This window comes from Hippopotamus amphibius, chromosome 4, assembly GCF_030028045.1.
Source record: "Hippopotamus amphibius kiboko isolate mHipAmp2 chromosome 4, mHipAmp2.hap2, whole genome shotgun sequence".
NCBI lineage: Eukaryota > Metazoa > Chordata > Mammalia > Artiodactyla > Hippopotamidae > Hippopotamus > Hippopotamus amphibius.
This window is the reverse complement of record NC_080189.1, coordinates 187133452-187154787: the sequence shown is the minus strand read 5'-3', so window position 1 is coordinate 187154787 and position 21336 is coordinate 187133452. Positions and strand designations below refer to the sequence as shown.

General features: G+C 65.0%; 2 protein-coding genes across 2 annotated transcripts in view; one reads left to right on the top strand and one right to left on the bottom strand.

Annotated features, from left to right (window-relative positions):
• AHNAK2 (AHNAK nucleoprotein 2) overlaps nucleotides 1-7069 on the top strand; it is a 41462-nt gene extending 34393 nt beyond the window's left edge. Inside the window, exon 13 of the mRNA XM_057732651.1 lies at nucleotides 332-7069. Within this exon, the coding sequence (XP_057588634.1) occupies nucleotides 332-6338 (6007 nt within the window). The 3' untranslated portion in view covers nucleotides 6339-7069. The remainder of the gene's footprint in view (nucleotides 1-331) is intronic.
• A 2716-nt stretch (nucleotides 7070-9785) lies between these two features.
• Nucleotides 9786-17110, bottom strand: PLD4 (phospholipase D family member 4). Its single transcript, XM_057732650.1, has 12 exons — nucleotides 16970-17110; nucleotides 15820-16047; nucleotides 15411-15607; nucleotides 14477-15049; nucleotides 13592-13775; nucleotides 13290-13410; nucleotides 12734-12861; nucleotides 11938-12138; nucleotides 11098-11237; nucleotides 10769-10934; nucleotides 10599-10695; nucleotides 9786-10223 (listed from the first exon to the last, which is right to left on the bottom strand). Exons 1-12 carry the CDS (start codon nucleotides 17108-17110, stop codon nucleotides 10021-10023), a joined length of 2379 nt encoding a protein of 792 aa, XP_057588633.1. The 3' UTR covers nucleotides 9786-10020.
• Nucleotides 17111-21336: the final 4226 nt, after the last annotated feature.

The following is a 21336-nucleotide window of genomic DNA, read 5'->3' as shown; positions in this document are numbered from 1 at the left end:
AGGCCCCCCAGATGGACATCAAGGGGCCCAAACTGGACCTGAAGGGCGCCAAGGCCGAGGTGACGGCCCCCGAGGTGGGGGTGTCGCTGCCCAGCGTGGAGGTGGACACCCAGGTCCTGGGCGCCAAGCTGGAGGGCGACCTGTCCCTGGGGGACAAGGAGGTGGCCGCCAGAGACAGCAAGTTCAAAATGCCCAAGTTCAAGATGCCGTCCTTCGGCGTGTCGGCGCCGAGCAAGTCGGTCGAGGCCGCCGTGGACGCGTCCCTGCCCAAGGCCCAGGCCGAGGTGTCCCTGCCCTCGGTGCCGGCCGACGTCAAGAGCCCTGAGGTGAGCGCCGAGCTGCCCTCCGCCGAGCTGGGCATCAAGCTCCCCGAGGGCCAGCTGCCCGAGGCGGAGCCCAGGGAAGCGGCGGCGGGAATCGGGCTCAAGGGCCACCTGCCCAAGGTGCAGATGCCCAGCGTCAAGGTGCCCAAGGTGGACCTCAAGGCCCCCCAGGTGGACATCAAGGGGCCCAAACTGGACCTGAAGGGCGCCAAGGCCGAGGTGACGGCCCCCGAGGTGGGGGTGTCGCTGCCCAGCGTGGAGGTGGACACCCAGGTCCCGGGCGCCAAGCTGGAGGGCGACCTGTCCCTGGGGGACAAGGAGGTGGCCGCCAGAGACAGCAAGTTCAAAATGCCCAAGTTCAAGATGCCGTCCTTCGGCGTGTCGGCGCCGAGCAAGTCGGTCGAGGCCGCCGTGGACGCGTCCCTGCCCAAGGCCCAGGCCGAGGTGTCCCTGCCCTCGGTGCCGGCCGACGTCAAGAGCCCTGAGGTGAGCGCCGAGCTGCCCTCCGCCGAGCTGGGCATCAAGCTCCCCGAGGGCCAGCTGCCCGAGGCGGAGCCCAGGGAAGCGGCGGCGCGAATCGGGCTCAAGGGCCACCTGCCCAAGGTGCAGATGCCCAGCGTCAAGGTGCCCAAGGTGGACCTCAAGGCCCCCCAGGTGGACATCAAGGGGCCCAAACTGGACCTGAAGGGCGCCAAGGCCGAGGTGACGGCCCCCGAGGTGGGGGTGTCGCTGCCCAGCGTGGAGGTGGACACCCAGGTCCCGGGCGCCAAGCTGGAGGGCGACCTGTCCCTGGGGGACAAGGAGGTGGCCGCCAGAGACAGCAAGTTCAAAATGCCCAAGTTCAAGATGCCGTCCTTCGGCGTGTCGGCGCCGAGCAAGTCGGTCGAGGCCGCCGTGGACGCGTCCCTGCCCAAGGCCCAGGCCGAGGTGTCCCTGCCCTCGGTGCCGGCCGACGTCAAGAGCCCTGAGGTGAGCGCCGAGCTGCCCTCCGCCGAGCTGGGCATCAAGCTCCCCGAGGGCCAGCTGCCCGAGGCGGAGCCCAGGGAAGCGGCGGCGGGAATCGGGCTCAAGGGCCACCTGCCCAAGGTGCAGATGCCCAGCGTCAAGGTGCCCAAGGTGGACCTCAAGGCCCCCCAGGTGGACATCAAGGGGCCCAAACTGGACCTGAAGGGCGCCAAGGCCGAGGTGACGGCCCCCGAGGTGGGGGTGTCGCTGCCCAGCGTGGAGGTGGACACCCAGGTCCCGGGCGCCAAGCTGGAGGGCGACCTGTCCCTGGGGGACAAGGAGGTGGCCGCCAGAGACAGCAAGTTCAAAATGCCCAAGTTCAAGATGCCGTCCTTCGGCGTGTCGGCGCCGAGCAAGTCGGTCGAGGCCGCCGTGGACGCGTCCCTGCCCAAGGCCCAGGCCGAGGTGTCCCTGCCCTCGGTGCCGGCCGACGTCAAGAGCCCTGAGGTGAGCGCCGAGCTGCCCTCCGCCGAGCTGGGCATCAAGCTCCCCGAGGGCCAGCTGCCCGAGGCGGAGCCCAGGGAAGCGGCGGCGGGAATCGGGCTCAAGGCCCACCTGCCCAAGGTGCAGATGCCCAGCGTCAAGGTGCCCAAGGTGGACCTCAAGGCCCCCCAGGTGGACATCAAGGGGCCCAAACTGGACCTGAAGGGCGCCAAGGCCGAGGTGACGGCCCCCGAGGTGGGGGTGTCGCTGCCCAGCGTGGAGGTGGACACCCAGGTCCCGGGCGCCAAGCTGGAGGGCGACCTGTCCCTGGGGGACAAGGAGGTGGCCGCCAGAGACAGCAAGTTCAAAATGCCCAAGTTCAAGATGCCGTCCTTCGGCGTGTCGGCGCCGAGCAAGTCGGTCGAGGCCGCCGTGGACGCGTCCCTGCCCAAGGCCCAGGCCGAGGTGTCCCTGCCCTCGGTGCCGGCCGACGTCAAGAGCCCTGAGGTGAGCGCCGAGCTGCCCTCCGCCGAGCTGGGCATCAAGCTCCCCGAGGGCCAGCTGCCCGAGGCGGAGCCCAGGGAAGCGGCGGCGGGAATCGGGCTCAAGGGCCACCTGCCCAAGGTGCAGATGCCCAGCGTCAAGGTGCCCAAGGTGGACCTCAAGGCCCCCCAGGTGGACATCAAGGGGCCCAAACTGGACCTGAAGGGCGCCAAGGCCGAGGTGACGGCCCCCGAGGTGGGGGTGTCGCTGCCCAGCGTGGAGGTGGACACCCAGGTCCCGGGCGCCAAGCTGGAGGGCGACCTGTCCCTGGGGGACAAGGAGGTGGCCGCCAGAGACAGCAAGTTCAAAATGCCCAAGTTCAAGATGCCGTCCTTCGGCGTGTCGGCGCCGAGCAAGTCGGTCGAGGCCGCCGTGGACGCGTCCCTGCCCAAGGCCCAGGCCGAGGTGTCCCTGCCCTCGGTGCCGGCCGACGTCAAGAGCCCTGAGGTGAGCGCCGAGCTGCCCTCCGCCGAGCTGGGCATCAAGCTCCCCGAGGGCCAGCTGCCCGAGGCGGAGCCCAGGGAAGCGGCGGCGGGAATCGGGCTCAAGGGCCACCTGCCCAAGGTGCAGATGCCCAGCGTCAAGGTGCCCAAGGTGGACCTCAAGGCCCCCCAGGTGGACATCAAGGGGCCCAAACTGGACCTGAAGGGCGCCAAGGCCGAGGTGACGGCCCCCGAGGTGGGGGTGTCGCTGCCCAGCGTGGAGGTGGACACCGAGGTTGTGGTTCCGAAGCCTGCTGGTGAGCTGTCCCTGGTCGTTAAGGATTTAACCTTGAGAGATTATAGCACTGAATATGAAGGTGTAGCTGAAATTCAAACCAAGAAATCTCTTGTTAAATTCCCGAAAGTTTTCTCATCTTCTGGGAAATCTTCTAAAACTTCTGTAGTAGGCTGTGTTGTTTCAGCGGTTCCTCATCCCCCACCCACGTCTGTCCTGCCCTCAGACTTCAGTACTAGTCAATATTTGACACAGGATTTGTCCACCAGGGAGACGTCACTGCCTTTTCCAAGGCTGGGATGGCCGGGTGTTTCGGGCAGCCTTGATCTCCGTGGTAGCCATCCCGAGTCTTCCTCCCTCTCTCCCGTTGAGGGCATCACACTCACAAAGTACATGGTGACTCTCCCTGGCACCGCCGTTGCCCCAGAGCTCCCTCTGGAAACCTCTCCTGGTGCCGAGAACGATGCCTGTGTCTCCAGCACTGAACATCCTGCTGGGCTTCCCCCCGCGGAGACCGCTTCCCCATTTGAGACGGACAGTCCTCCCGGCCCTGTGGACCCCTTGGTTCTTGCGTCTTACGGTCGGGTGACTTTTCCTACGTTTCATCGACCCAAGTTCGGGTTTTCTGCCCGCGAAGCAGCAGATGCTGAGGTGGAGGCTGGTGCTGTGTGTTGTGCCCCTGCCCTGTCCACCCCCTGCTCTGCACGGGTCCTGGACTCGCCCGCCGTGCCAGGCAGCGCCGGGCCGTCGGTGGCGGCTGCAGGCGAGGCCCCCGCTGGTGTCACTGAGCGTGGAGGGAAAGGGAGTCCTTTAAACGTGCCGAGGATCAGGCTTCCATCCCTCAGGTGGTCCCCAAAGAAGGTGGCGGGATCCCCAGGGGACCCTGCGCGCAGCCTGGATGATGCAGAGCTCAGCGCAGCCGTGGACGCACGTCGGACGGGCGCCCTGCCTGTGCCAACCGCGGAGCTGCCCACAGAGGCAGCCCTGGAGCCGCGTGAAGAGGCGCGGGGTGCGAAGACACCTGGTCTCGCAGTGGTTGGACACGCACCTCCCACCGTGCGGGCTGCAGACGGAGGGCCCATCCTGCTGCAGGGACGCCCCTCTGCCTCACCCTCGAGCCCTCCCGTGAGGGACGGCTCTGTTCCCGCAGAGACGGCTCCTAGTGAGACGCGTGCCGGAGGCGCTGGCATCGTGGACCCCCATCTGCCACAGAATCACGCTCCCCTTTTGGACTTCGCCAAACCTGACCTCAGATCCAGCAAGCCCACGGTGGGGGCGAGCTTGTCTGCTGGTGACCCTTTTCCCAAACACGGCCCGTCCCTTGTCGATGGCGGCCGGGGGCACGGGCTCGGCGCCGGCTCGGCAAGCCAGCCTCGTGTGGAGGTGACGGCCCCCTCGTCAGGCGACCCCTCGCTGCCGTCCTGCAGAAGAGCGGAGGCGGACGCGCCCGCAGCGGAGAGCCCGGGCTCGCCCGGGGGCTGGGTTATGATGCCTGAGGTCCGCCTGCCCAGCGTCCGGCGCCCTGCCAGGGAGACCGGGGGGGCCGGGACACCGGGGGCAGCGATGCCCATGCCTGCTGCCTGCGCACTGAGGGAAGGAGAAGGCCCAGCGCCAGTCACGGGTCAGGGCGTTCCTGGGTCCGAGGTGGAGGCAGCTACGTCCCTGCAGCCCCCGAAGGCAGGTGCAGACGAGGCGGCTGCGGAGATCGCATCGTATGCAGACATCGCGTGGTATGCAGACATCACATCGTATGCAGACGTTCTAAAGAGGAACCTTGAGGGCGAAGGCTCAGAGCTGCACCTCCCTGCTGCCGGGGTGTCCGCTGCGGACCTTTCGACTTCCGAGGTCAGGGTCCGTCCAGGCGAAGGCTCCCTCCCTCTTCAGATGCCCAGTGGGAGACGTTCAGGAACCCAAGCTTCTCCGGGAGAAATGGGCACAGCTCGTCCTGCTGGGCCCGCAGGACCGGACCTTGCCGGCAGAGAGGGCAGGGCCAAGGAACAGTCCTCCCAGCCCGAAGGGCCTGTTAAACTGAAGGCGTCCAGGACCGCCGGGCCATCCCAGGTTTCCGTAGTTAACGTGGGTCAGCCCTTGGAAGGCTCCGTGGTAACTGTCAAACTGCCCAGGTTAAGCGTGCCAAGGTTCGCCTTCCCTGATCCCAGCTCCGAGGCTGACATCTTTATCCCCACCGTGACGGAAGTGCAGTGCCCGGGGCGCAGCCTTGACGACGCCCTGCTCGCAGAAAGCCCTGGAGCGTGGGGCGCCCGCATCCTGAAGGCAGGTTCTGGGACCCCTGGGGAGCAGCCCGTGGCCCTTGACCTTTCCCCGGAAGCTTCCCCCATTTCCAAGGTCAGAGCGCACGTTCAGGGTGCTCAGGGAGAGAGCCCTGAGGTCACCATCCACAGCAGGGTGATAGCGGCGTTGGCTGACCCCTCGGGACCCGAGGCTGTTCCCACCCGGATCGTGCGGGAATCGCAGATCCCTTCATCCGAGATCCAAACAGCTTCTTACGGATTTTCGTTGCTGAAGGTGAAGATCCCAGAGCCCCCCACACAGGGGAGAGTCCAAGGCTCCCGGCCGAGGGAGGGCCTGCAGGAGGCTCCCAGACGCGCCGCCCGGGGAGCAGACGCCGTTTCCGGAGACCCGCAGCCGGACGCCGGAGAGCCGTTGGAAGTGATCTCGCCTGGTGCCGGTGAGCCTAGACGGCCCGCGTTCTCACCGGAAGTGCGCTCTGGCCACCAGGGCACGGACAGCTGCTCCGACGAGGAGCCTGCAGAAATTCTTGAATTTCCCCCGGAAGAAGACAGCGGGGAGGCAGCCGCCCCCCTGGCAGAGGGAGACAGGACTCCCAAAGAGAAACCAGAAGGTAAAAGATCCGGTTTGTTCAGGTTTTGGCTTCCAAACATTGGGTTTTCTTCCTCCGCCGAAGAGACACACGCTGATTCCAGAGATGAAGGCCGCGGGCCGGCTCCTGTCCAGACACAGCCTGGGCCACAGCCCGAGGCAGAGCTGCCTAAGAAGCCCGAAAAGGTGGGCTGGTTTCGATTTCCCAAATTAGGGTTCTCCTCCTCTCCCACCAAGAAAAGCAAAAGCTCTGAAGACGAAGCAGCTCTAGCAGACCCAAAACTCCAAGAAGAAGCCATCACGTTCTTTGATGCCCAAGAGAGCTTCTCCCCCGAGGACAAGGAGGGCGGGGAGCCGCCGGAGGCCGCGGGCGCTGGACCAGGCGCCCGCGTGATGGTCACGTCTGCAGCAAGAACGGAGCTGATCCTGCTGGAGCAGGACCCAGAGGGCAGGGACGAACCTGCGCCTGGGCCTGCCGCCAAGTGAGGACAGTCGGACGGTGCAAAGCGGAGGCTGCGTGAAGCTCCCATCCTGAGGACACGTGTGTCCACCTTGATTCACAGAACCGAGAGCGAAGCAGAGAAGCCTGAGAACAGCAGGGCCGCCCCCCCCACAGCCCTCCCAAAGCGGGACCCACATGTGTCCGCCCCCCAGGCCTTGTCAGCAAAGGCAGCACCCCGACTCCCAACAAGACTCCGGCCCCATGCGGGGTCCTGTGCTCCTGAGGGTCTTTATTAGATACACGTTCCTCGAGACCCCCGCCCACGAGGCCCGCGAGAACACAGCGGCTGCTCGGAAAAGGGGCTGTGGTAGCTGCGGGTGCAGAAGTGGTTTGGGGTTCAGCGGCTGTCCTGCTGCTGCTTTGTGGTGGAGGCCCTTTCCCAGCTTCCGGCAGAGGCCGGTGTGCTCCAGGAAGCCCGTTCCCTGCTCGCTTAGAAGCAGCTCACTCCACCGCTGGACGTCTCGCTAAGGCACGCTCCGGGGTGCAGAGGCGCTGGGCTGGGGGCGGGCGAGCCAGCAGAGGTGGTTCAGACAGACGTCTGTAGGCGTCCCTTTGCCCGCTGGCGCCCTGCCCGGCGTGCCCAGCCCCGTGCGTGGCCCCCAGCCCCTCGGTGTACCCCGCAGCCAGGCTGCAGGTGGGACCTGCTTGGCTGCTCCCTGGACGCTGGGTGGGTAATAAAGGAAGAGCTGCCCCCGAGACGGCTGCGAGGTCTTTTGTTCCGGGTTGGGACTGAGCCCTGCTCTCCCCCCACGCGCCCCATCCTAAACACGACTGGCTGCTCTGGAAAGCAGAGTCCAGACCCCCCTCCTGGCTGGCCGCGGCAGGAGACCGCGAGGAAGAAGGCAAGGGCCCAGGAGTCCCTGGTGCGGCTGGGGACACAGACAGACCCCGCCCCCAGCTGGAGGCGGTGCAAGGCGAGGGCGGCGGCCGAGCAGGGACAGCGGAGAGGGGCCCTTGCCCTGGGGTGGGGGTGGGGGTGGGGGGTAGCGGGGTCCTCCGCCACCCCGGGGGCCCGTCTCAGAGGCTTCCTTCGCCACCATGGCCCTCCCTCTAAGCAACCCACGGCAAGCAGATTCAGAACAAGGTGCAAGAAGTTTCCTGCAACCCTTCAGGGGTCAGGTCTCCTCCCGGCTGCCTGCAGGTGGCCCTCCTGGGCCCGTGGGCGTGCAGCGCGCGCTCCGAGGCGGGTGCTGGGGCCTGGCCCACCTCCCTCCTGCCCCGCGAGGAGTGGCTTCTGCTCGGTGAGGAGTGGCTGCGCTCACGCTCACGGCTGAGGGTGCGCAGGAGGAGGCGCGGGGCGGGGAGCCCCCGGGGATGCTGGGCCCAGAGGGCAGCCTGCTGCTCTCAGGCTGCTCCCCCTCCCCCAGTGCTGCCCTGCGAGCCTGGGAGGCTGGGTCCTTCTTTCCCCAGCCACCACAGGGTGTCACATCTCCCGCGGCTGGCTGGGAAGGTCTCCCGAGTTAGGGGATGCGGAGTCCTCTGGAAGGTGGGGAAGGGGATGGAGAGCTCAGTGGGGACCTGGTCCTGCCGTCAAGGAGGCTGCAGTAACCTCGCCCAGCCCCGGCCTCGCCCCGCCCGTCAGGCAGATGTGAGGGGCACAGGCCCCGGGAGCACCGCGTGGGCTCTGCCCGGCTCCGTGGGTTTCATTCCTCTCTGAACCCAGAGTCAAGGCCTGAGCGGTGGCAGCCTTGGTGCTGGAGGGCGGGCAGGCAGCCGTCCGCCCGTGGGGAGCCGCCGACAGCACGGGCCCCTGCGCCTTCCACGTGGCCTCTTCTGTGTGACAGTGTGTGTGGGGGCCACCTGTGCTGTGTGACAACATCGCCACGAGGGAGTGGCCTGAAACAACATGCATTTATGACCCCCCGTTTCTGTGGGTCAGGAGTCCAGGCGCGGGGTAGCCAGGTCCCCCAAGGCCGCCGTCAAGGCACCGGCCAGGCCGCCGTCTCGTCTCGACGCAAGCCTGGAAGGAGCCACTTCCAGAGCTCGCAAGGCTGCCGGCCAGAAGCTGCTCCCGGGGCCCTGCCACGTGGGCCTTTCTGCAGGACGTTTCACGGGGGCTTCCTTCCTCAGACCAGCAGGGCTCGGCCCCCAGCAGGACAGGCCTGTGTCATGTCACGTGACCACCTTTGTGCATGCTACCTGCTCCAAGCGAGGCCGTGGGTGCCGCCCCGACTTAGGGGTCACACCAGGGCCTGGGTTCCAGGCTTCCAGGAGGCAGGGTCTGTCCCCAGCACCCCAGAAGGGGCCCCCAGGGCCTCTCAAGCCTCATCAGGCTGGGTTTCCTGTGGGGGTGGGGGGTCTGCTTGGGCCCTTCGAGGCTGCCACGGACGTGTGGCCACCAGACCCACACCGTGTGACGCTGTCCTTGCACAGGCTGTGGGCTTTCGCCCTGTCACCCCCGAATGGCCTGCCTCACAGGGCCCCCCGGACCACGGCTGCGCGGCCTGGGGAGCAGCGGGTCTGGGGCTCCGCTGCCCCTGGAGTGTCACCCTGCAGCACGGCGGGGGTGGGAGCGGGGGTCGCCAGGGCGGCTCACGCACAGACCGGCTCCCAGAGGCCCGGACGCCCCGCACGTGTGCGTGGCGCGTGGCGCCTGCTCCAGATCGCCGCGGCCTGGGCAGGGAGCCAGGCTGGGTGTGGGGACCTTCCTCACAGATGAGGAGGCTCACGTCAAAGGCGTCCACGGCAACCCGGCGGGTCTCTCTGGGGCCGAGAGGACGCGGGAACTGGGGAGTGGCGGCCCGGGGCGGGCCTGGCGTCCACGCACTCAGCTCCCTGCGCGGCCAGGGTCTCTTGGACGTTGAGCCAGCCCCCCGCTCTAGCTTCCGGCGCCCTGGCGTCCTCTGCCAGGGCAGGTGGGCTCTGAAGCCGAGGTCAGAAAGCAGGAGGTGGCGACGCGGGGCTAAGACAGGCTTCGGACCCAGATCCCTAGCAGAGGGGCTGGAACCGGAGGTGAGCCGTCAGACCAGGATTCAGATCCGGCCTCTGCAGGGCGGGTGCCCGGTGGGGCTCAAGAGAGGGTGAGCGCCAACAGGGCTGCCTCCGGGCCCCAACCCGGCTGGTGTCACCCTCCCCCAGCTCAAATCCAGGCCCTCTCCTCTCTCCCCACCCGGCCCTGGCCCCTCACACACCGGGACTGGGCGCCACGAGCAGCTTGGCACCCACAGGCCTGGGGGCCCACCCCCGGGGCCAGCCCCGCCTCTCGCAGGCCTGCGTGCCCCCCCGATCCCTGGGGCCCAGGGCTGGACGCTGGCGGGAGTCAGGTGGGTCCCGTGGCCCCGCCTCCACGTGGTCTCGTGGACACAGGCGCCTCGCAGGTGGGTAGAGGCCGAACTGCAGCCGGGGCTGAGAAGGAGGGACGCAGCCCCACACAGGCCTCACACAGAGAGACAGGGAGGCACACCTGTATTCCACATCCCTGTGGGGAGGAACTCTGGCTCTGTGGGAGTCAGGGAGGGGCACCCTGGAGGGCTCCTGCCCCCTTGCCCCCGGAGGAGGAGGTGGGAGTTCAAGAGGGGCTCGACGCGGAGAGCGCACAGTGTGTGCCGGCCCCGCGCTGGGCAGTCCCGCCCGTGACCGGGGCCTGTGCGGATGGCGTTGCTGGGAGGCCAGGCGGGGAGGCCTGGCGGGGAGCGGCGGGGTCCGGTGGCCGGGAAGGGCAGGACCTCAGCCCTGCCAGACGCAGTCCTGGCCTGGGGCCTGTCCGTCCAGGCCTACGGCGTAGCGGGAGCTCCAGTCTCGCTCAAAGAGCTGCCGCAGCTGCTCCTGCACGGTGGTCACCCCTGGCTGGGCGCGGGAGGCCCTCTGGCCGACCACCAGGCCCACCCCCGAGGTGCTGCTGAAGTAGTCTTCCGACCAGTTGGATGTGCCTGTGGGCGGGCGGGATGCCGGGTACCCTGTGGGCCCCGCGGCCGCTCTGCCGTTGTCCCCGTGCAGCCCTGCGGCCCCCGGTGCAGGTGCAGCCCGCTCTTCGTGTGAGGGGCTGCACCCCCGTCAGCCCGAGAACTCAGCGCTCGGGGGGCTTGGGGCCAGGGCACAGCTGGGCGGGGGGCCCCCGTGGGAGACGCCCTGAGCGCGTCGGCGGGCCTCCTTCCCCGGGGGTCCACGCTGGAGGGAGGAGCAGAGCCCCTCCAGCACCCGGCCCGGCGGCCGCCCGGGGACGCAACCCCTCCCGCAGGCGGGCGTGGCCTCGGCGTGGAGTCCGCGCCCACGCGGGTCCCGAGCCCCTGCCCGCCCCTGCTCACCTATGTAGGCCACCTTCTCTGTGACCATGAACTTGCTGTGGTTCACCCTGCTGAAGGGGATGTTGGAGTGGTTCCTCACGGGCACGATGAAGACTTTCTGGGGGAACAGAGAGGGCGTGTCAGGGGGCAGGGAGGCCGCTTCCTGGCCCGGCCAGGGGGTGGGTCCTCACCACGTCCACAGACACGTTGGCTGCTGGGTTGCGGAGGGCCTGCAGGGACCGCAGGTAGGGGAACATGCTGGGGTCCGTGTTGAGCCAGCAGCTGACCAGCAGGCGCACGCGCACTCCCCTGCTGACGGCCGCCGCGCGCAGCGCCGTGTCCAGCACCGGCCAGTACCTGCGGAGGGACGGCGGGAGGGTCAGGGTCCTCGGGCCAGCCGGGCCCCGCCCGCATGCCCCAAGTGGGCAGGGGTCCTTGCAGGCGAGGAGACAGGCCAGGAGCTGCCCGCGGGCAGAGGGGCTTCCCCTGGCCGGGGCCGCCGGGCTCCCACCCGGCCCACCTGGAGGGGTGGCTGAAGCGTGTGGTGGGGAAGTACTCCATCACGGAGGCGTAGATGAACTCCCGGGCGTCCCCCATCACCGCCAGCAGCGCGTCCAGGTCCCGGGTGCGGCCGTGGGGGCAGAGCTTGGGTGGCGACGCCTGGGCGGGCAGAGAGGCAGGCAGCGCCCTCAGGCCCTGAGCCACGTGATTCCCGGACTTGGGACCCCATCACGCACCCAGCCTCCAGCACCAGGAGCCAGGAGCGAGACGGGGGAGGGTGTACACAGGGGCCCTGGCTGGCCTGCCTCCGGGGGAAGGTCCCTGGGCTGCTCAGCGCCGGCCCCCACGCCTGGGGACGCGTCCCTGCCCCTGAGGTCGGGTCTCTGCTTAGCCCAGCGCTGCCGTAGCTGCCCTGTATCCCGAGGGAGGGTGGTGGCTGCTGGGCGTGCCCGCCCACCTCTCCGTCTCCCTTCCCACCCCCAGAGTGACCCCATTCCTTAGTGCACTGGTCCTGCCCCCTTCCCTGCTCCCAAGTCGGACCCCACCCAGCCGTGCGCCTGGAGGCCCCCGGGGCCACGGGACGCTCCCCCCCCACCCCGGGCCGCCTGACACATGGAGGACAGGGACCACGTCCTCTCCTGGGGCCAGGCCCTCCTCCTGGCAAATCCCCGGGGCTGCCGACGCCAGCCCGCCCCTCACCCCGAGACCACAGCCCCGTCCACGGTGTTGGCGCCCCGAGCCACGGCCCCGAGGACCTTGAAGACCCGGTGTCTGCAGGGCAGGCCCGGGGTGGGCCGAGCTCCCTGTGCATCTGGCCGGGAGAGCAGGGGCTCCGACGGGCCTCCCCGACTGCTCTTACTGAGAAGTAGGCAGTGGTGGGCACCCCATCAAAGTAGTCCCGGAGGGGCCGGAAGCGGTTGATGTGAGAGGAGAAGTTCTGAGGCCAGGGCTTGGGGAGGACAGCCTTCGGCACCCCCAGCACCCAGTAGGTCTGGAAGGTCTTCTCCAGGTCCTGGGCCAGGCAGCTGCAGTTGTAGATGACGGCTCCGAGCTCCTTCACCTGCAGGGACCGGGGCAGCGCTGCGGGAGGGGCCCCTCTGTGGGGCTGTATGGACCCCTCCCCGGCCAGGTGTGCCCGCAGGGCAGGGGCAGCCGCCCGCTTGGCCGGTCCTCGACTGCACCCCCCTGGAATCTGTGGTAGGTGCTGTGCGGGGGGAGCCATGGGGTGAGGTGCCCAGCGGGTCCCTGTTTCTCTTGAATGTTGTATTCCAAGGGCCATCCATGTTTACTACCGAAAACCCATAGAAAACGCATAAATGCACAAAAGAAAAAGAAAAAAAAAACTTCACTGCCAAGCGACAACCACGGTCACCATTTTGACTCCTGGTTAAAGTGTCGCTTTTCCTGAAAGGGCTCTTGCCGTGCGCGCTTCCCTGGATAGGGTGACCCGAGCACCTTTCCGGGCGGCTCAATGACCTTCCCCCATGTGACTTCAGTGCCATCAGAGTCCAGGAGCCAGTCTCCAGGTGTTTCCACCACGGCGACGTTACAGTCATGGCCGTGTCCCCTGGGGTGGCTGCCCGCATGGGGACACTGGGAGCGCAGGGAGGGTCGAGCTCCAGGCGGGTCTCCCCTCTCGGGGCTGGGGGACTCACCTGTGTCAGGGAGCGCCAGTCCATGTTGGCACTGCCCATGTAGACGTGCCGCCCGTCCACAACCCAGAACTTGGAGTGCAAAACGCCACCGATGAGCCTTCCCATGGGCACGTGCCGCACCTGGGCGCCTGCCGAGGGTGCAGGATGGTGGCGTGAACCCGCTATGGGCTCAGCCAGATTCTCCGCTCTCTGCAGTTGGGTGGATTCCTTTCTCCTCCTACTCAGTTGATGTTGTCATCACCCCCATATTACAGGTGGGAAAACTGAGGCCCTGACCTGCCTGGGGTCCCTCCAGGCAGCCCGGCTCTGTGAGGATTGAGCCTGCTGCGTCTGGCTCCCGGCCAAGCCTCCACCCACAGGTCGAAGCGGCTGGGCTCAGCCGGGCCCCGAGACCACCCTGTGCTCTGACCCCTGGGAGATGACGCGTCCGGCTCCCTGGAACCGGCCTCGGGGATGCCCGCTCGAAGGCGCCTGCAGCCCGGGGTCCCGGCCCCCCCGCCCCTGGGCAGCCCCATGGCTCTTGCCTATCCCCGGGCCCAGGACGGCAGGCACCTACCGCGGGCCGCCAGGACCTGCAAGTCAGTGGAGTTCCTGGCCAGTGTCGGGTTGCTGGTGGCCACAGCCAGGGAAACGTTTCTGTCCAGCAGCTGCTGCAGCTTCTGCAGAAGGGCCTCTCCCTGCAAGAGCAGGCCACCGGTGAGAGGCCACCCCAACCCCACCAGGGAGGGCCCAGACCTTCCCCAGGAGGCCACCCCGACCACCCACAGCTCGGTCAGACAGACGTGCTGCCCACCAGACTTGCTGGTGCCCAGGCCCGGGACGGCCTGCACACTCTGAGTTGGGGGAGGGGCGGCGCACCAGCTGGGAAGATGAGTCATTGACCCCGATGTCGGGCCCCGTGAGGGACCAGTAGAAGGAGGCCACATGGACGCTCTCCTGGGCGGCGTCCAGCAGCTGCAGCCAGGCCTGGGCCAGGGGCTGGGCAGATGGGCTGTCTGCTGCAGGCAGCAGGTCCTGGGGGATGCTTTCCACGAGGACAATCCTGCAGAGGCAGGTGCCAGGCGTGAGCCCAGGAGCCACCAGCCGGCCTCGCATCACCCGCTCCATCCCAGCTGGCCAAGCAGGAGGGCCGAGCCCAGCCCGAGGGTGCACGGAGGGGGCTGCAGGCCACACTGGGCAGGGCAGGCCTGACACCCAGGAGCAGCCCCAGGGAGGGGCCCGAGCAGGGGGCCTGATAGCAGGGCACGTCAGGGTCCAGGCCAACCCAAGCCCGGGTGCTGTCCCCTCAGAGCTGTTGCTTGTGGAGCCCGGCAGAGCTGTTGGGTCTGGGCTCCCGCGGGTGGGGAGGCCCCTGGAGACGGCCAGAAGGGAGGGGCTGGGCCAGCGGAGGTCGGGGGCTGTGCCGGGGGTGTGGTGGGATGGCGGGGCCCCACAGCAGCGCAGGAGGGGCGGGCGCTGCAGCAGCACTCGGGGTAGAAGGGCCGCGATGGTGCCGCCCGGGCCCAGGCAGGACCGGGGTTCACTGCCGTGTCAGCGTCCCCGGGGGGCAGCAGAGAGCCCCCCAAGTCAGCCTATCCCCTGCCCCCACCTCCCTCTCCCCCCGGCCACTGCCCCTGCCTCCCAGCCCACCCTCCCCGGAGCCTGCTTCTTCCAAGAGGAGGTGGTAGAGGGCCACGCTCATCCCGCTGAGGAGACGGAGCCGGGGCCCGCCCGCCGCCCTGCAGACCCCGCAGGCCCACTCACCGGCAGGAGCCGTTCTGCTGCCGCCGCCGGGCCTCCTCTCCCAGGGGCTCCCAGGCCAGGCCGGAGCCAAGGCCCCAAGACCCGGGGGGCCCTTCCCCGGGGCGCACCTGGCCCCAGGCAGCAGGAGAGAATGCTTGCCACAGGAAGTAGGTGACAGTCACGGCGCCCAGGCACAGCAGGGCCAGCGTCCCCCGCACCTGCAACTGCAGGAGGACATCGCCATGGGGTCCCCAGTGGCATGGCCACGTACTTCTGGGTGGGCCTGAGGGCCACTCCGGTGCTGAGGCAGACCATCCCCGCTGCCAGGGTGGGGCCGGCAGGAATGACGCTCCCCCCGGGGCTGCACGGTCACCGGCCGTCTTCCCAGCCCCCCCCAGACGGGGGATGTGGCCAGTGCCGGGCAGCCCGCCGGTCAGGGCGCCACGGGAGAGCGCGGTTCCGCCCCCGTCACTCTGGCCTGGGGGTCCCGTGAGCCTGCCGAGCCCCTTTCCTCGGGCCGCCCGGGCCTGCTGTGTCAGCCGCCCTGCCCCGCGGGCCGCGGGGTGGCGTGCAGCGCGCGCAGAGCCCTCACACCTGTGTGGGGCGACCCGGCGTCACCCGCAGCTCCAGGCCTGGCTGCACGGGCTCCACGGTGCCCCGGCAGCTGGGCACCGGGGCCGCCACCCGTGGGTGCCCTGCAGGCACTCACTTCTGCCCAAGGTCACAGCCTCACCGCAGCACAGCCTGAAGCTGGCGATGGCTTGCCTGTCACGTGTGCGTGTGCGCGTGCGTGTGTGTGTGTCCCGGTCTGTGCCCGGGACGGGTGTGACCGCTGTTTTCCCTCGCAGACCCCCCTTGGCGGGCGTGTGGGTGTCTGAGTCTCAGTTCCTGGTTTCAACCACAACCTCAACGAACCTGATGCCATTTCTGCTTTTGAGCTCGGCCCCCGCGACACTGGCCTGTAAATAGCTGCTTCCCTGCCCGCTGGGCCCCCGTCCTGGCCCCTAGGCGGCCCCTCCTGGCAGCTGGGCAGCAGCCCTTGTCCCGGGGCGGGGGCTCGGCACGGAGAGGGCAGTGCCGCTCAGGGCACTGGGCGCTGGGCCAGGACCCCTCGATGCTGGCGGGGGTGGGGGTCTCCCCGGCAGCAGGACCCTGCGGCCAGCGGGGGACGGAGGGTGCGTCTTGTCCCCTCGGAGTGGCCCGTCCCGCCAGGAGCCGGAAGCCAGGCTGGCTGGGCCTGGGCTGGGATGGGGCCCCTCCCCAGAGCAGCCTCCAATGCCGCCTCGCGCGGGATGCTCCTGAGCTCAGCGTGCCCGCCCCGGCGTGCAGGGAGGGGCCCATGCCCAGGGACGGGGTCCCCCCACCCCCGGCCAGCCGGCCTCTGAGGCGCCCGTGAGAGGCGGGCGCAGCCCTCCCTCCTGGCCTTCGTGGGGAAGTGGCCGGTGCAGCCTGGGGTCTGGGGCCACGCGGCCTGCCTGTGAGCGTAGCTCGGCCAGGCACTGGGGCGCAGGGACCCAGGCCATCGGCACAGGCCCTGCAGGCTCCGTGGGGCTGTCCTCCCGCAGGAGCTGAGCCTGGGGGCTGTGTCTGCCCTGAGCCAGAACCGTTACAGCGTGGCGCGGGCCCCGGCAAGCGGAATGAGAGAGGGGGACCCAGGCAGAGCGCCCGAGCCCTGGCACCCCTCTCCCCTTGCTCCCCTCCCCGCCCTGGGAAAGGGGCACCCTGGGGCCCGCTGCTCCCCTCCCTGCCCCAGGGAGGGCCCAGTGCCACATAGCGAACAGGCTCCCCAGGCCCCTTCACTGAGCCTCAGGGGAGGTAAGCGGGGCAGAGTCCCGGGCGGGGGCCTAGGGCCATCCTTGGATGAATGCCACCCCCCCACCACCAGATGCACCACCCGGGGCCCCTGGGGCAGACAGGAAGGTTGGAGCACAGCAGCCCTGCCTCCGCAGCCCCCGCCTGGGACTCGCAGCCCAGCCAAGGCACCTGCCAGGCCACCCATCCCCTTGGGAACCACAGGGGCTGGGAAGGCCAGCCATCCAGCGGGTCTCTGGGCAGCTGCAGCCCTGGGGACCCTGCACGTCCCGGGGTGGTGCTGGCTGTTGGGAGAGGATGACCCACTAGTGCTGGCGTCTCAGGGCGGTGGTGGGCTGGGAGACTCCCGTGGGGTAGCTCTGAGCTCCCTGCTGGCCATGCGCTGGGCAGCCGTGGGACCCTGCCGGCATCGGAGGTCATGGCTGAAGGGGTGGGACTTCCTGCCCTGCAGGGCGTGGGGCGCAGGTACCCGGCCCAGGCTGGGGCGGAGGGCCAGCTGTGAGCTCGCTGGGAGACCCCGAGGCCCTCCTGGTCCTGGCTGCACAAACTGGAGGAGCGAGGGGTGGTCTGCAGGCCCAGCTGGAGGCTTTATGACCCTCTGGGCCCAGGGCTGCTGGCAGCACAGGGCCGGGGGCAGTGGACCAAAGCCCTGCTCTCAGGGCCTTCGGCCTGGCTGTCCCACCTGGCTTTGCTGGCACTTACCTCTGGGGGTCCTGCCTTGGTGTACATCTTGGCTTCGCCACAGACGCAGGCCCTCAGCACGCCAGCAGGCTCCAGTGATCGCCTCCCACCTGCCTCCTCTCTACAGCCTGCTGCTTCCCCTTCTGGCCACTTCCTCTTCATCCTGAGTACCTCCCTCTGCACCTTTGACAGACATCTGGAGCAGGGTGGGCCCGCTAGAGGGTGGGGCTGAGAACTTTCACCTCCAGAGAAGACCCCTCCCCACCCCCACCCCCAACCCCAAGTCACGGGCCTGTGTTTCTGAGTCAGTTTTGATGCAAACCACCGAAACTCAGGGAACCAGGGCTTGAGGAACATTGTTTGTTTCTCCACCGCACTGACCAGGTTCCTGGGCTGGCAGCCTAGGGATGGTGTCGGTTCTATAGCCAGCAGGAGCCGGGTCCCTCCCGCTCTCAGCTCCCAATCCCTGGGATTGACTGGCAGCCTTATGGCCCCACAATGGCTGCTGGAGCTCAGCCATTGCCTCTGCTAGGAAGTAGAGCATAAGGGAGATCCCAGAGGAGACATCTTGGAAGGCCCACAGGGCACTTCCACTTAGTCTCATGATTCAGAACTTAGTCACGTGGCTGCATCTAGCTGCAAGGGAGGCTGAGAAACGGAGGCAGCGAGGACCTCCACCCTGAAGATCGCAGGTGGGCTGCTTACTGGGCCGTCTGGAAAGGCAGGCCTGGCTGCAGTTTGCTGGTGCTCAGCCTGGGCCCCCAGCAAGGGTTTCTGCCTCGCCCTGCCCCATCCCTTCCTTCCCCTTGACTGGGACTCTGAATACAGGACGATTTCACCACCCCCACCCCCACGACCCTGCTCCCCCCGCCCCCCCCCCCCCAAACACAGACAGACAGGGGCCTTTAGAATCGCCCTTCTCTTTGAATGAGGTCTGGGTGTGTGCCCAGGCCCCGCCTGTGAGACTCCAGCAGGGCGGGCAGTACAGCGGCCCTGTCCAGGGTGCTGACCTTAGGGTGACCAGGGAGAGGGAAGCTGCTTGGGTGGGTAGCGATTTCCGGGTGGAGTCCTGGGACCACTGTGGGTGGGCTGGGAAGTGAAAGGGGAAGGTGCCACTGGCTGTGGCCCAGATCCCTGCGCTTTCTTCTAGACACCCTGTTCCAGGCCAGCCTGGGGTCTGCCCTCCTTTCCTGACCACATCCAGGGTGGCCTCTGCTCTCTGGCAGGGTCACGGGACACCTAAGTCAGCTGGCCAAGCTTCCTTCCTTAACAGGTAGGCACACCTTCACTTTCCAAGAGGGTGCCAGGTGGTTGTCGGAAGGGTCCCTTTGTGCTCTGGGCTCCCCAGCCCTTGGGGGTGCCCGATGTTTTAGGTTTGTGTCTGGGGGTGTAAAGCAGTGCTGAGTGTGGCTGCAGTGTGCAGGTCCCTGACTACGAACCATGCTGTCTGTGTCTCCGTGTTTGCCAGTCACGGGGGTCTCCTCTTCTGTGAAGTCCTGTTTGTGTCTTTTGACCATTTTCACAAATTGATTTTTCTTATAGGTGTGACGGCTTTGCCGTGTTTTCTGAATCATCAGCTTTATGTGTAGCAGCACCTTCTCTTAGACTTTTTTCTTTTTACAAAATCTCAGACATGCAGACAGTAGAGAGCACAGCATGATAACAGCCATTGCTCACTTAGATTCCACAACTGCCAACACGCACCACATCTGCTTCCGGAAGGAATTTTAAATTAAGGAGGAATTGTACAACATGGGGAATGTAGCCAATCTTTTATAATAAGTGTAGATGGAGCATAACCTTTAAATATCCTGAATCACTGAAGTGCACACCTGTAACTCACATAATGCTGTAAATCAACTATACATCAATAAAAAATAAGTTAATTAACAGAGGACACAGAGAAGATTTCACTTCTAAATACTTCAGTGTGCCTTTCTAAATAAAGAAACTTCCTACAGAATCAACAGTTCTTAATTTTATCCAATCCATAGTTCATTCTTGTCTTGGTCTGTTCACACTGCTGTAACAAAGCCCCGCAGACTGCAGGGCCTACAGACAGCAGACGTCGACTCCTCACACTTCTGGGGGCTGGAAGTTCAAGGTCAAGGCACTGGCATATTCGGTGTCCTGTGGGGGGCTGCTCTCTGGTTCATGGCTGGACCTTCTCACTGTGTGCTCATGTGGCAGCGGGGGCCAGGGAGCTCTCTGGGGTCTCTTTAATAAAGGCACTAATCCCATTCCTGGGGGCTTCACCCTCATGACTTAATCACCTCTCAAAGGCCCTACCTCCTAATGGCATCACATTGGGGGTTAGGATTTAAAAATATGAAATCTGGGGGGACACACTCAGTCTGTATTGATGTTCATGTTTTCCCAGTTGTCACCAAAATGTCTTTTACAGTTTGTTATTGCAACCAGTTGAGCTCTACACATTGAGGATGTTTTGTTTTTTTGTTTTTAATTTTTGGCTGCATTGGGTCTTCTTTGCAGTGCGCGGGCTCAGTAGTTGTGGCATGCAGGCCCTAGAGTGTTCGGGCTTCAATAGTTGTGGTGCACAGGCTCAGTAGTTTTAGATCATGGGCTCTAGAGCACAGGCTCAGTAGTTGTGGCACACAGGCTTAGTTGCTCTGCGGCATGTGGGATCTTCCCAGACTGGGGACGAACCCGTGTCTCCTGCGTTGGCAGGCAAACTGTTAACCACTGTGCCACCAGGGTAGTCCCTGAGTTTGGTTTTTATGTCTCTTAAATCCCTCACCCCCAGATGACCCTCTCTTGCCCCCTCCCCCCCCACCACCCCATTGGCGTCTCTGTTCCTCTTTTCCCTGTGCTGCCTGGACCAGGAAGTGAGGCATGAAGCCTGGTTAGGCAGACGGAGCTGGCCCGGCAAGGATGCCGGTGGGGATGTGCTGCACTTCCCAGAACTTCGGGTCCCCTTGGAGTCCAGCTTCTACACTGTCAGTGATGCGAAACCTGGTCGTTGTAAAACCCGGTTGTTGTAAATCTGGATTTCTTTCCTTGCACTCAGTGAGCAACCTGAGGGCACTTGAGTGCCCTGCAAGTTTCCCGTTCTTCAACTTGTGCCGAATGGATTCAGACCCTTTGGTTTTCTGATTGTGTTACTCCCCCACTTTTTTTGGCTGCCAATCTTCTGTAAGGAAGTTCCTGTTGATATTTCCAACTCAAATGTAATGTTACAAGGTTTTCATTTTTCCTTTTGTTTTCTCCCACTTTACTGGGATATAATTGACAAATAACATTGTATACGTTTAAGGTGTACAATGTAATGATGTGATTTGTGTATATATTACAAAATTACAAAGTGATTAATTACCATAGTAAGTTTAGTTAACATCCATCACCTCACATAAGATATTTTTTCCCTGGTAGTGTTGAGAACTTTTAAGATCTACTCTCCTAACAACTTTCAGGTGTACCATATATCCTGTTAATTGCAGTCACCGTGCTGTACATTGCAGCCTCGGGACTTGTAACAGGAAGTTTGTACCTTCTGACCCAATCCCCCAACCCCTCACTCCCTGCTTCTGGCAACCACAAATCTGATTTCTGTTTCTATAAGTTTAGAGGGGTTTTTTTAGATCCCACATAGAAGTGAGATCACACAGTATTTGTCTTTCTCTGACTTGTCTCACTCAGCGTAATACCCCCAAAGTCCATCCATGTTGTCAGAAATAGCAGGATTTCCTTCTTTTTTATGGATGAATAGTATTCCGGGGTGTGTGTGTGTGTGTGTGTGTGTGTGTGTGTGTGTGTGTGTGTGCGCGCGCACACATGTCTCCTTTATCCATTCATCTGTCTGTGGACACTTAGCTTGTTTCCGTGTCTTGGCTACTGTGCGCAGTGCTGCCGTGAACATGGGGGTGCACCTAGCTCTTGGGGATGGTGATTTCACTTGGATGACAAGGTTTTGTTAACTTCTTTCGTTTGTACTTGTACCTCTTTTCTCTTACATGGAAAAGTTTGGTTCCTAACAACATTAATATAATTACTTGTTGGCTTTAGTTTATAATATGTGTAACATAATTTCAAAATAACAATTCCAATATCACTACAAACCATAGTACCAGGAAATGAAGTGTTAGACCTCTTGGCACCGTGTGTTTGCTGTTATAACATATCTGACCAAGGATGTGACAGCAAGCCCTGTGTTCTGAAATCACCTTTTTTCACATGTAAGCATTTGATATGCCTGGAACTGGTTTTGTGTAAGACGTGAGGCCAGAGTCCAACTCCATGTCTTTTCGTGATGGGTGGTTGGGAATCCTCTCCCACTGGCCGTGTTGTCAAGTCTCCAGAGGTGCGCACGCCTTCCAGGAGCTCTCTCTTCTCTTCCGCTGGTGTGACTGCATCCGTGCCGGCACGGTCCT

Coding starts and splice junctions, on each gene's coding strand:
- PLD4 (XM_057732650.1), bottom strand. CDS start 17,110: ATGAAGAGGAAGTGGCCAGAAGGGGAAGCAGCAGGCTGTAGAGAGGAG. Junction 13,776..14,476: donor CAGCAGAACGGCTCCTGCCG/GTGAGTGGGCCT, acceptor CTGCCTCTGCAG/GATTGTCCTCGTGGAAAGCA. Junction 12,139..12,733: donor ACTGGCGCTCCCTGACACAG/GTGAGTCCCCCA, acceptor CGGTCCCTGCAG/GTGAAGGAGCTCGGAGCCGT.